This window comes from Acartia tonsa, chromosome 9 (assembly GCF_053477335.1).
Source record: "Acartia tonsa isolate MP-2025a chromosome 9, ASM5347733v1, whole genome shotgun sequence".
NCBI classification, from domain to species: domain Eukaryota; kingdom Metazoa; phylum Arthropoda; class Copepoda; order Calanoida; family Acartiidae; genus Acartia; species Acartia tonsa.
This window is the reverse complement of record NC_137268.1, coordinates 30,434,778-30,448,182: the sequence shown is the minus strand read 5'-3', so window position 1 is coordinate 30,448,182 and position 13,405 is coordinate 30,434,778. Positions and strand designations below refer to the sequence as shown.

General features: G+C 31.8%; 1 protein-coding gene across 1 annotated transcript; it reads left to right on the top strand.

Annotated features, from left to right (window-relative positions):
• On the top strand, nucleotides 1-11,878 carry LOC145327478 (uncharacterized). The gene is made up of 5 exons (XM_080171025.1): nucleotides 1-124; nucleotides 560-639; nucleotides 1,338-1,415; nucleotides 11,329-11,471; nucleotides 11,737-11,878. Exons 1-5 carry the CDS (start codon nucleotides 1-3, stop codon nucleotides 11,861-11,863), a joined length of 552 nt encoding a protein of 183 aa, XP_080027151.1. The 3' UTR covers nucleotides 11,864-11,878.
• Nucleotides 11,879-13,405: the final 1,527 nt, after the last annotated feature.

Sequence of the window (13,405 nt, the reverse complement as noted above, 5' to 3'; positions counted from 1 at the left end):
ATGAAAACAGATAATGAAGCTATGAAAGAAATGAATGAGGAGTCCTTTGAATCTGAGAATCCAACATCAATAGAGAGTGTTGAGCTAGAAACTGAGGAAAATACTCTGGATCATTTACAAGAAGGCAGGGGAAATGGAAATGTTAATGGGTCATAAATTTATTGTAAAAGTTAAATTATAATTTATATAGAGATGATTGGTTCGAAGCTTGGCTTAAGTTAAATTATAACTGCCGCTAATAAATAGGCATCTTCCACCAGCCCAATTTAATTACAGTCTATACAGTATTTTGTTGGAGATGTTATCAATAAAGAAAATCATACTTACATTTTATTTTTTTATACATTTTCATGTTAAGGAGCTTAGTAAATTTGATTTAATTCAAATTAAATTATGGAAAAAATTAGATAATATACCGAAGTAAAATTGGTTTTGGATATTTTACAAGGGGTAGTAAGTAGAAGTAGGAAGAGTTAGATTAAACCCCATTTTTAAACAAGCTAAGACTTAGTCTCTTGTCCTTAATTTTTTATCATTTCCACATCCCTGAACTAACTAGGAGAAACAGAACAAACGTATTCCCAAATAATGATGGAACTAAACTCTGCTAAATCCCAGCTTCAACAGTTATATGATCTGGTAAGAAACTTTTAATTTGTTTAGTTACTTGCGGTTGCACCTCCTCCCCCCCCCCCCCCCCCTAGAGGCATCTAGGGGCACACAAAGTAAGGGGGGAAGAATAAATCCTACCCTCTTATTTACATTTTTTAAAGTAATTTTAACTATGGGCGATTTCTCTTGGGAGGGTGGTGATACTTACCCCATGACCTAAGAAAAGCTACATTGTAAAGGAGAACTTTATCAGTTTAGCGGTTATAGAGACCCACACCTTAAAATATACTGTTACTTTTATATATGAATACTTATATGAAAGTTATAAGATGTCTGTCTGTGTGTACCGTTGTTAAAATGTAAATTGGTAAACAACTCAATTTAAAAAGTTGTAGATTGTTTCTTTGTTTGACTAAAAAATTTAGATTAATTATCCTTTATCTTTTAGATTTTGTATAGTGTAATGATTAATAAGTTTTCTTCTTGGCTTGTGACTTTCTCAACTTTATCATTTTATTCAATAACTAGTGGCAGAGTGGGGGGGGGGGTGAGGTAGGATTTGGCCATCCTCTTAAATTTAAATTTTAAATGAACTAATTAATAAAAATCCTTTTCTTGGGAAAATATCGATCATGCTGTTAGCGAGATATTTCGCTACATATATAGACAGACCGACCTCCGTTTACTTACTCTTGAATATGGACAAATAATTGAAATAATTTTAGTTGAGTCTGCCAATAACTCCAGGAAGTGAGGGAAGATTAAAAGACTTGGACAGTGGAATTTACCTATCAAATGCACAGGTAAGCATTGTGGATGGATACTTTACCTCTCGGAGGACAGATAACAAAATCTTTAATTGTAGCTGGACAAAGTGTCTTGAAAAATCATCCATGAGACGTCATAAAAATGAGGCATTATCCATCCCTTTTTTATGGGTTTTCTTTCCACTTCTCCTCTCATCTCCCTCATTTTTATGGCGTCATATGACTGATTTTTGAGACACTTTGTCCAGCTACCTTTAATTGAAAAGGTCTGGAAAAGACTTTCATACTCAAACCTGACATCCCCCGACAATGAGCCGATGCGTCACCAATTACGCTGATGCAGCAAATTAAATCGTATTTAAGGATGATACCAGTCAAATAAGTTTCATTTACTATGTTAGTAGCGAAGCTATTGTGTCATTGTGGTATGTTCGTTTGCCTTGTACTATATACATATCTTTCATATAAGGAATTCAAAAGAAATTATATTGTATTAAATGAAAAAAAGAATCTAAACATAATAATATAGTCATAACAAGAACTTCAAAAAAATTTATGATTATTGGTGGTACTTATGGTTACTTTTTTAAAAGCGAAGCTTTTCTATAATTAGGGTCGGTCCGTCCGTACGTCCGTTCGTCCGACCGCGATAGATAGCTTTTATTCGTTAATTTAGGCATGTTAGAATTGTCCTATCGATTTCAAACTTTGCATGATGATTCCTGTAGTAGTTATGTACGATTTAGAAAGCGTAGCAACTCTATAATCATTACCAGAATGTCCGTACGTCCATTTTAAACATGTTGATTTTTCTAATTTTTTAACAGCAAATTTTTATGTGATCTAATTATCCGTTTGATCTGATTTTTGGTATATTGATTCCTGGGACAACAAAGAACAATATTTTAAGCGAAGCAACTCTATAATCAAATCCTAAAAATGTAAGTATGTCCATAAACTCATTAAACATTATCCTGTATCAAGAAGTTTTTCAACAAATTTACTTACAATTTTGCTTCGACTCTTATACTTTTATATTCTGATAATTCAGTTTAGACACTATACAAGTGTTAATGACCGTTTGTCCTACCGTTTCAGAGCTTCGCTTTTATGGATGTTGTCATCCTTGTTTCTTTCGCGAATTGATGAGAATGAGAAATAAGTACTTTTATTTGTAATTGGTAAAAAAGACATCAAACAAGTAGTATCATAAATCTATAGTTTCAATAAAATAAGGCCCTATTAAAAACTGTGTACGCTAATTTTGTCATTTTTTGCTCTTTCTAAATAAGAGGAGCTCCCTTTTTCTATTTCAATCATAAATGATGTACACTATCAATAAAATTTTCAATCTGATTTGAAATGTAAATGTCAAAATATCATACTTAGTGTAAACTTGACTTAAAACAGATAGATATACCTATATATAGATAGATAGATAAATAGATAGATATGTCAAAATATCATACTTAGTGTAAATTTGACTTAAAACAGATAGATATACCTATATATAGATAGATAGATAAATAGATAGATATGTCAAAATATCATACTTAGTGTAAACTTGACTTAAAACAGATAGATATACCTATATATAGATAGATAAATAGATAGATATATCAAAATATCATACTTAGTGTAAACTTGACTTAAAACAGATAGATATACCTATATATAGATAGATAGATAAATAGATAGATATATCAAAATATCATACTTAGTGACAGTGTAAACTTGACATAAAACAGATAGATAGATAGTGAGTTAGAAAGATATATAGATAGATAGATATGTCAAAATATCATACTTAGTGTAAACTTGACGTAAAACAGAGGACAAACATCTGAAATTCATGAATATTGTCAACACAAGATATTTTTACTAATTTGTGCTCTAAATTTACACTTTCTTTATCGTACTTATCTGATGCAGAAATCATCATGTCAAGTTTGAAATCGATAGGACAATTACGTTGAGTTGTATTTTTCCCAAGTAATGAGATATTTTTGTCTGAAGCTTAAGATCTCAATAACTACTGAACCGATTCGGTTCTATATTTTAAGGAAGCTTTACATGGGTCTTGTGATGGCTTTAGGCTGTTTTGATATTCCCTATCTGTCAATTCGCATAAAAAGCCCAAATAACTAGAATCGTAGTAAAAATTGGCTTAAAATTATTTTTTGTTTCATTATAATTTGTACTATTGTGTACCATTTGGGGTACAACTTAGTAAAACATATTTATGATGACCATATTCAAATATAGATAATATGAGAAAATAAATATGTATTATTCAATTATAAATATTCACATAATTATAGATATAAACTTTCTCTTTGTTTTAATAATATCTTTATTTACATAAATACAAAATAATTGTTTCACATCAGCGTAGCTGCTATGTACATAACCATAGTCGTATGCCCGTCCTTAATTACCAACATAATTTTACAAATATAACAATGATAGTGTAGATTCCCCTGAAAAATTTAATTAAAGTCTGTTAACTTATAAACTACTCTATAAGTTTTAAGGTTGCTTCTGTCTGTCCATCATTCCGTTGGAAACGTTTTTAGCAAAGGTGATTTACTCAGCTTTTTAAAAAGATAGACCACTGCCGCAAAACAAATATATTAGATGCGCAGTGCCACTGTTTATCGGTCTATTTTAAATCACACAACGAGTGTATGCATTACAGATATAGGGATCAAAACTACAGTAGAGAACTTTATAAGAAGAAAAGAATGACTCAGAACTTTTTAAAGATTAAAATTGAAGGTTGAAACTGAATAGTTGAAAAGGCATTTTGTGTGAAAGTGTCAACCATTTTACGCTGCAGGATTCGATGGACAGTAATAAAATGCCGTCTCTCGAAGTCGTATGCGGTCATACGCATTATTGGATGGGACACGCAAATGTCAGATCTCAGTTTTGAAGGTTTTAGAAAAATGCATTTTTAAATAGCGAATTTAAAAAATCCCATACCTCGTTTTTATCTTACAGAGAAAATAAGTAAATTAAATTTTACCGCTAAATTTATATTTGAAATGAGCGTCGCCCTTCAAATATTACGTATGACCGCGTACAATCGAGAAAAAGCATTTTTTTAGCCGTCATCATAATTTCTGTGGATGTACCCACGTTTCCACAAAAAAAAATCGTCCAAAAACACATTATCAAAATTAAGAGCATATTTTATATAATTGTACGCTTCAATTAACGTTTTTTTGTGCAAAAAGTCTGAAAATTCAGAAAGTCTGACAGACGAATAACAATTAAAAATTTGATACTTTATTTTGAGTCAACTTTGTAAAACCATGTCTTATAGTCTTAAGAATCTTTAAAAATGAAATTAGTAGGATAATTCTATTAAGCTAATTAAATCAGTATTAAGATTAGTAACAAATTTGCCAAATGAAGCATTAACCCTATAAAAATTAAATAAGATTATTTGGATCATGGAAAGAAAACGAAGTAGCGTGTTTCGTCGTATTTTCACAGTAGCTTTTCTCCTATTTCCCCTGCAGGGGACTCAAACCCTGTGGGGCAATCATTAACATTTACCTAACCTAACCTAAAATTACCTATCAAAAGCTACTGTAAAAATACGACGCAACCCGCTACTTCGTTTTCTTTCCGTGATCCGATTATTTTAAAAAAGAATGAAGAATCATTTCATCTGCTGTAAAGTGGAAACACCAATTTATATCTCTCTGTCAATTGATTTAGTAAATTTCACTTTCTTAACAATTATTCTCATTCTTATTGCGCAATTAATTATCATAATTTATGAAGATGTATTCCATCTTTCCGCGGATATGAAATTGAAAAAATTACAAAACTGGTGTTAATTTTATGATTCTTGTTTAATACTTGTGGAAAATTGTTTGTACGTGATTTTTCAGTATGGCGGAGAACAGATATTAATCGGTTTCGAAGCCATACTGGAAAAAGATTTCACAATTGAAGAGCACAATAATTACTTGTAAGCATATATCTATAATACAAAGTAGAACGATGTCTGTTTGTTTGTCTGTCTGTTTGTTTGTAGCGAAGGATCTCGCTAACCGCTAAACCGATCGGGTTCTCCTTTACAGGGTAGCTTCTCATAGGTCCCGGGAAGGTTCATAACTATTTTCTTGGGTGGTGGGACACCCTCAACCCCTCCCCCTCCCCCCCAAAAATGAAAATTACCCCTCGACCCAAAAAATTTTTTTTCTTTTTAAAAATAAAATTAAAATAGTGGGGTCGACTACCCCCCCCCCCCAAAAAAAAAAAATACGAAAAATTGGTTTGATTAAACCTCTAGAGGCTAGGGGCGTAGCCGCCAGTATCATAATCGCTAATCTAATTCTATTTAACCTTTTATTTAATGGCATCAATGAAATCATTGCCATTAATTTTAAAAAAATACTATCAACTTTTGAGCATATGTAATTATTAAAAGAGTAAATCAGAAAAAGCACTTTTTAAAGTTACTCTAGACAATTGTTGCTTTCCATAGCTAATTCAATGATCGACTATTATTTCCAAGGTTGCGTGATTTTTTTTAGCATTTTTGAAATGTTTGTATTTAAAACTACCCTGTTTTTATTATTACAGTTAGGGAGTTGAATCCATTTTTATAGAAGCAGAAATATAATCTATGATTATGGTTTGGACCCTCTAAAGCTGTAATCTACCCTTCCACTTTCCCCTCTCTTGGTGAAGATATCTTCAACGCCGATACGATTTTTGAAATATAAGATTCCACTTTTGTCTCTCTTGTTGAAGATATCTTCACCAAGAGAGGCAAAAGTGGAATCTTAAATTTCAAATATCGTATCGGCGTTGAAGATATCTTCACCAAGAGAGGGGAAAGTGGAATCTTACATTTCAAAAATCGTATCGGCGTTGAAGATATCTTCACCAAGAGAAGGGAGAGTAGAATCTTACATTTCAAAAATCGTATCGGCGTTGAAGATATCTTCACCAAGAGAGGGGAAAGTGGAAAGGTAGATTACAGTTTTAGAGGGTCATAACCATAATCATAGATTATATTTCTGCTTCTATAAAAATGGATTCAACTCCCTAACTGTATTAGGCAAATATATTTTATATAAAAGCAACTGGTACCGTCCTAGAGTTTGGTTTAGGATAAACTAAATTACCCCTTATAGAGATTTAAAGCACTTTAAACAAACGAAATTAGAAGAACTTTAAGGAGTAGTTTAATTTACAGCTCAATATCCTCTCTCTCTCAGAATTTAGAAATTTCAAAATAATAGATTTATAGTTTTTTTGATTTAGTGATTTTCATGTTCAGATAAAAAGGATGATGTAATATCCTTTGCACGCGCCTGAATAGGGCGCTATTGGATATGCCTCTTTTCTTTTTTGGATCTGGTGCAGTTCGCGGTAAAATGTTCATTGTAACGATCATCTCTAAAAACTTATGAACTTTAAAGGCTTCTAGCTGGCAAACGGCTGAACGTACATGTCAGGTTCACATACCTTTTTGCGTGGCTCAAGAAGGCCTACAAATAATCTAAAATAGCCTAGATCCATTGATGCACAGAGAATGCTTTATGTATAACTAGCGACTACGCCCCTAGAGGCCTCTAGGGGCACTTGAGGAGGGGGGAGTCGAATTTGATAACCCAATTTCTTATTTTAGATTTTAAAAGAAAAAGTAAAAAAAATATTTTGGGGGGTAGAAATTTTTTTTGGGGGGGGTATTTTTCATTTTTTGGGGGGTTGGGGGTGTCCCACCCCCCAAGAAAATAGTTATAAACCTTTCCGGGACCTTTGAGAAGCCACCCTGTTAAGGAGAACCCGATCGGTTCAGCGGTTAGCGAGATCCTTCGGTACAGACACACAGACAGACACACAGATACACAAACATCCTGTTACTTTAGTATAAGGATACGCGTAAAATAAGTCTTTAAAAAAGATAATCGTTACCAGGAACATTTTACCGTGAACTGAACTGGATCCCCCTTATTACCTATGAATATAAATATTTTATCAAATAATAATTTGCGCAATGCCTATGCAATTTCTTTGAATATGCATCTTAAAGAAATCTCATAAAAAAAATCTACAAAAAGGACACATGTAATAAATATGATTACATACAATCTTTTTAAAAATTTCAAATATGAAAAGATACAATATTTTATTTAAATATTGTATATTGCACCACATCTAATTATGTCATAAAGCAATTAACTTTATCCTGTTAAATAAATTCTTTTCTTAGATAAATGTCTTGGAATAGTTTTATTCTATTTTCTGCCCTCGCCCACCCTTTCGAATACAGAGCCCTTATGTGCTAGCGGCGCATCCCCTAGTATTAAATAATATAAACATTTGTTTCATATTTAACAGCAAACAAGCAACAAATAGATTTACCTGGTTCTTCTAGGCCTAACTATAACCAATAGATTATTACCCTAGATGGTCAGTCAGAAATAATAATTCGTCAAACTTAAAAAAGAATTTCAAGCAATCGAATATTTTTGTTTACATGTCATACCAAAATGTGTAAACGTTCTAACCAATTATATGGCTGGACTGTTAAAACTTCATTTTTATTTTCTTATTGGCTTATTGATGGAATGGGTATCCATTGATCCAACCTGAATACATACATGCCTGTACCAAATTACTCAAAATAATTTTTTCTATGACTCAAATAGCTGATTTGTACCAAGTTTTTAAAAAATATCACTAAAGGAAATCGAACTACTCATTAAAATAAGTTTTATAAAAAATCAAAATTCAAGTAAACATGAAATAATGCTTAATTTGCTTTCTAAAAAGATTAATTTAATTTTTCTTGGCAATATAAAATTTTATATCACAAAAATTACTTTGTGGGGAGCTCAGGAATAAATGGGGTATTCCTGTCCAGTTTTTTGTTTAGGAATGAATATTTCTTACCCGAGGGAATAAATGATGGACCGATAGGTCATCATTTATTCACGAGGGTAAGAAATATTCATTCCTAAACAAAAAACTGGACAGGAATATCATTCTCATTTAAACAAAAAACTCACTTTTATGCTAGTAAAATGTGGTTTAATTTTGGTTTTTAAATTTCATTTATTTCCCTGGTATAATTTTTCTTTCTTTTAGTAATTAATAAAAATTTTAAAATCTTCCAAAAAAAATTAAAAATCTTCTAAAATCATACCAGGGATATAAATGAGATACCAGGGAAATAAATGAATATTTACATCCACTATTTAAGGGCTCGTTTATATGGGAATGGATTTTTAATGTAATTTTCTAATTTTTATTAGATTTTGCCAAAAGAAGTTGTATCAACTTTTTTTTTTATAGCTAGCCGGTTCTTTTAGTAAGTAGTAGATGTAAAATTTTTCATAGAATTCAAATATGCAATCGGTTTTTTTGTAGACCTCTTATTTTTTAAGTAATTTAAGTTTTTTAAAAAAATAATTAAGTCGGTTTTAAGGTACTAAAACGCAACAAAATAAAAGAAGAAAATGGTCAGTAAGAACAAAAATAGTAAGATCTTTAATTTGACACCTTACTTTTAAAATTCTGTTGAGTAATTATTGAAAAAATCTATTTTTTTAACCTCGGTATAATAAAAACTTTAGACCTAAATATTTTCTCAAACAGACATAAAAAACATGGGTTCATATATACCATTAGAATCAGAAAAATATTACGAATCCATTGTAAGCAAAATTGAAAAAAATTAAAAAATTAAAAAATTACAGAAATGGCCAATTATTTTTTTTGTTCAGACAACACTATTGTTTTCCCTTTTTTACCCCCTCTTTACCCCCTCTTTACCCCCTTCCCATTTTTATACTCAATTGAAGAATTAAGACGTTGCCTGTACAACATAATATGATATTTTCATATAATTCCTTTTATTGTAGTTTATATACTATATTGTAAACTTTTTTTTTCAATTTTGCTTACAATGGATTCGTAATATTTTTCTGATTCTAATGGTATATATGAACCCATATTTTTTTATTTGTGAAATAATAAAATTAAGTTCAAAGTTTTTATTCTCGTGGGTTTAAAAAAATCGATTTTTTCAATAATTACCTGACAGAATTGAAAAAGTAAGGTGTCAAATTAAAGATCTTACTATTTTTGTTCATAATGACCATTTTCTTTCTTTTTTTTGTTGCATTTTAGTACCTTAAAATCGACTTAATTTTTTTTTTTTTAAACTTAAATTACTTAAAAAATAAGAGGTCTACAAAAAAACCGATTGCATATCTGAATTCTATGAAAAATTTTACATCTACTACTTACTAAAAGAACCGGCTAGCTATAAAAAAAATAGTTGATACACCTTCTTTACCAGCGATTTGATATGTCGTTTTGCTTCAGCAAATGAAAACAGTTTCTTGCAGCTAAAAACAAAGACTCAACTTAAGCTGTAAGCTAGCCGCCTAAATTTTCTTAAATATTTGCTCAGCTGCATCTCTAACCTCAGCCGATTTATCTTATTTTTTGCTTTAAAGGGAAGCGCTAGAATGTGTGACGTCATAAAAATATGTCTATTTTCAAGGGTTTCTTTTCCCACTTCTCCTCCCATCCCTCCTTTTTAGACGTATTTTATGACTTCACACATGACACTTTCCAGCACTTCTTCAAAGACCAACCTTTTCTGCCAATCAATTCATTCCAGTTTAGAGCTAACTTGCAAATCCTTTGAGTTCTATGGTAGATTATCAACAATTTTTGTTGACTATGTGGTTTTATAATGATGAGAGAGGAGGATGCAAATATTCAGAGATCTGAAGGGATAAGACAATGGCCGATAAATTGATGTACATCCCAATTGATGATACATTAAATTAACCCTTCTGTAGATTTTAATTAGTGGTTGAAACGTATGGATTCATAATTCAATAAAACTCCCCAAAGTTGTTAAGCCCATGAATTAGAAAACGTTATCATAATACTTTGGGAACTACTGTAATGAAAAGCCCAACGTCCCGTACCTCCCTGGATATAAACAGACTTTCATGTTAAGATGTTATGCTCTATGATCATATTTAAATTAAGAATTAAACTCATCTGTAATTATTGATTGATATTTTACAAGTTTTATACATTCGATTTATGTTTTAGAATAAGTTACTTATCGCATCGTATTTTAGAGAGTTTTTCGCGCATATTAAAATGTAAAATTATAAGATTAAAACTAGTTTTGTTAGCCCCTAGGGGCCGAAGGCTCTGGCTAAAAAAACTTGTATTTATTTTATTATTTTTTTATTATTCATGGGAAATTGTCTGTAATACGATGCTATACATGATTTTTTAGTATGGCTGAGAATCGGTTCTAATCCAGCGGATATAAATCAGTTTCAAAGCCATACAGGAATAGTTATTTCTCGCATCGTATTATAAACGGCTTTCCGCGGATATAAAATGTACAATTATAAGATTAAAACCAGTTTTTTAGCCCCGAAATGCCGAAGGCACGGGCTTCGAATGAATACAGGAAATGTTGTTATTTAACTGGAAGTTGTTGCAATATATATAAACTAGCGGTTTCGCCCCTAGCCTCTAGGGGCTTTGCCCTAAGAGGTTTGATCAACCTATTTTTGTGTTTTTAGATTTAAAAAGAAAAAAAAATTTGGGGGGAGGGGGAATTTTTTTTGGGGGGTGTTTAGGAGACCCACCTTTTTAAATTTTAGCTTATAAAAAATTGGGGCCAGAGGTTGTGGGTGTCTCACCCCCCAAGGAAATAGCTTAAAACCATTACAGGACCAGTAGGTAAATTCCTTGAAGAGTAGAGCCCAATAGGTTCAAGGGTTACTGTGATCTTAAGCTTCAGACAAATAGACATCGTACTAATTTGTATTTTAGATGACTTTAAACAGTGGAATGACGAGATACTTGTGTAAAGATAAGGTTTCCATGTTTTTAGGTATTTATTGGAAACTCTTTTTATAAAACTTATTTTTAGGAGATAATCCAGAGTAATGAAGAATTTCGGCAAGTATGGAGTAGAAACCTTGAATCTGTCGGAGAGGAACAAATGAAAGCTTTTGGATCCTTACTGCTGGAACTTCAAGTGGCCAAAGATGCCATATCCAGTCTTAGATCCAGGTATAACTATTTTGGATCTCTACTGCTGGAACTTCAAGTGGCTAAATATGCCATATCCAGTCTTAGATCCAGGTATAACTATTGTAGGATCAAATTTGAGATCAATTACATTGACCGAAAAATTTTAAGATAAAGGACAGACAATTTAAGACCAAAGTTTGAACATTTGATACCTTTTTGATAATGTGATACCTCAGCACAGACAGACAGAAAGAAATCCTGTTATTGTTTTATAAAGATTTTAAGTAATAATAAATATTTCTAGATTTGATGGTAGAGACCCTGGACACCATATCCTGGATACTTTGGAACAGTGCATCCTAGTTCTAGCACAACATGTGGACCAGCCACAACAAGGACAACTAAATTCACAACAAGAGGCAAGAAAATAGTTTTAGCATCGAATCACAGAAAAAAATGTCATTCTAAAATCCACTGAAAGCTGTCTATAATACGATGCGAAAGATACAATTATAAAGGCTTTACTTTTTGATTAAATCTGACGCTTTCAATTGATTTAGACACATCTATTCTAATCGTAATCATAAATCAAGTGTCTCGCCAGCTTTAATAATGCGCTCTCTTTGATAATAAGTGCGTATCAAAGACCTATATGCAACAAAACATTTTTAAAAAAATATATATGATTTTAACCAACACCCCCCCCCCCCCTACAAATTTTATATTAGTAATACCTCTGAAACCCTCAAAAAAGTAATTTTTTTACATTTCACACCAATTTTACCTCCATTCTCCACCCCCTCTAAAAAATAAAGGGTGTTTAAAAAAAAACCAATCGCTTCACTCTTTTCAATATAAACCCCACAGTTTTGGTCAAAAACTATAAAAAAATGACACAAATCATGTCCAAGCAATGACAATGAGAAAGCGCTATTGAATTTTGATTTCTACTCACCTCTCCTGAGCACTATAGCTCGAGTCCTAGCCCTTGTGTAGAATTTTTCCTTACATGGAGATTAAAAATCAACAAATCGTCTTAAGTACTTAAAATCTTGTAGATAGACCCCATAATGTTTAGAATTTTTGATTAAGCATGTAAAGACCTTTCTATAGACATCTTAACCATGTTTCTAACTCAATCCTAGCCAATTTGGCATTAAAAAGACAGACCCATCAAACATTTAGACATGACGGGTCTCTCCAGTTCTTGATGCTTGACAGATCTTTCTTTTTGATGCCAAAATGGCTAAGATTGTGTTAGAAACCTGATTAAGGTGTCTATAGAAAGATATTGACAAGCCCCATCAAAATTATAAACATTATGGGGTCTATCTACAAGATTTTAAGTACTTTACACGGTTTGTTCTTTTTTTTTTAAAGACAGAGCAGTCATGTCTCAATGTTTGATGGATCTGTCTTTTGGATGCCAAAATGGCTAGGATTGGGTCAGAAATCTGATTAAGGCGTCTATAGAAAGATATTTATAGGCCCCATCAAAAACTCTAAACATTATGGGGTCTATCTACAACATTTCAAGTACTTTAGACAGTTTATTCTTTTTATAAAAAGACAAACTGTCTTAATTTGTAATAAAATATGCACTCTCCACGTAGGGAAAAGTTTTCCACAAGGGCTAGGACTCGAGCTGTAGTGCTCAGGAGAGGTGAGTAGAAATCAAAATTCAATAGTGTTATCTCATTGTCATTTCTTGGACATGATTTGTGTCATTTTTTGATAGTTTTTGACCAAAACTGTCGGGTTTATATTGAAAAGAGTGAAGCGATTGGTTTTTTTTTAAACACCCTTTAGGTAGGGGTGAGGATTTGTAACTAAACCTAAATAACTAAGGAGTTTTAGACCAACCCTTAACCATAAGATTTGAAGAAAAAAAATCACCAAACCTTTCACAAAAATGATATCAATCTAGTTATTTCTATTTTCATTTTCTTTTCTTAGAACATTGAATCCCAAAG

What these genes read in the sequence shown, in the direction of transcription:
- LOC145327478 (XM_080171025.1), top strand. Translation starts at nt 1, where the DNA reads ATGAAAACAGATAATGAAGCTATGAAAGAAATGAATGAGGAGTCCTTT. An exon ending in TCTGGATCATTTACAAGAAG is followed by an intron (nt 125 to 559) that starts GCAGGGGAAATG and finishes TGAACTAACTAG; the next exon opens with GAGAAACAGAACAAACGTAT. An exon ending in ATATCCAGTCTTAGATCCAG is followed by an intron (nt 11,472 to 11,736) that starts GTATAACTATTT and finishes AAATATTTCTAG; the next exon opens with ATTTGATGGTAGAGACCCTG.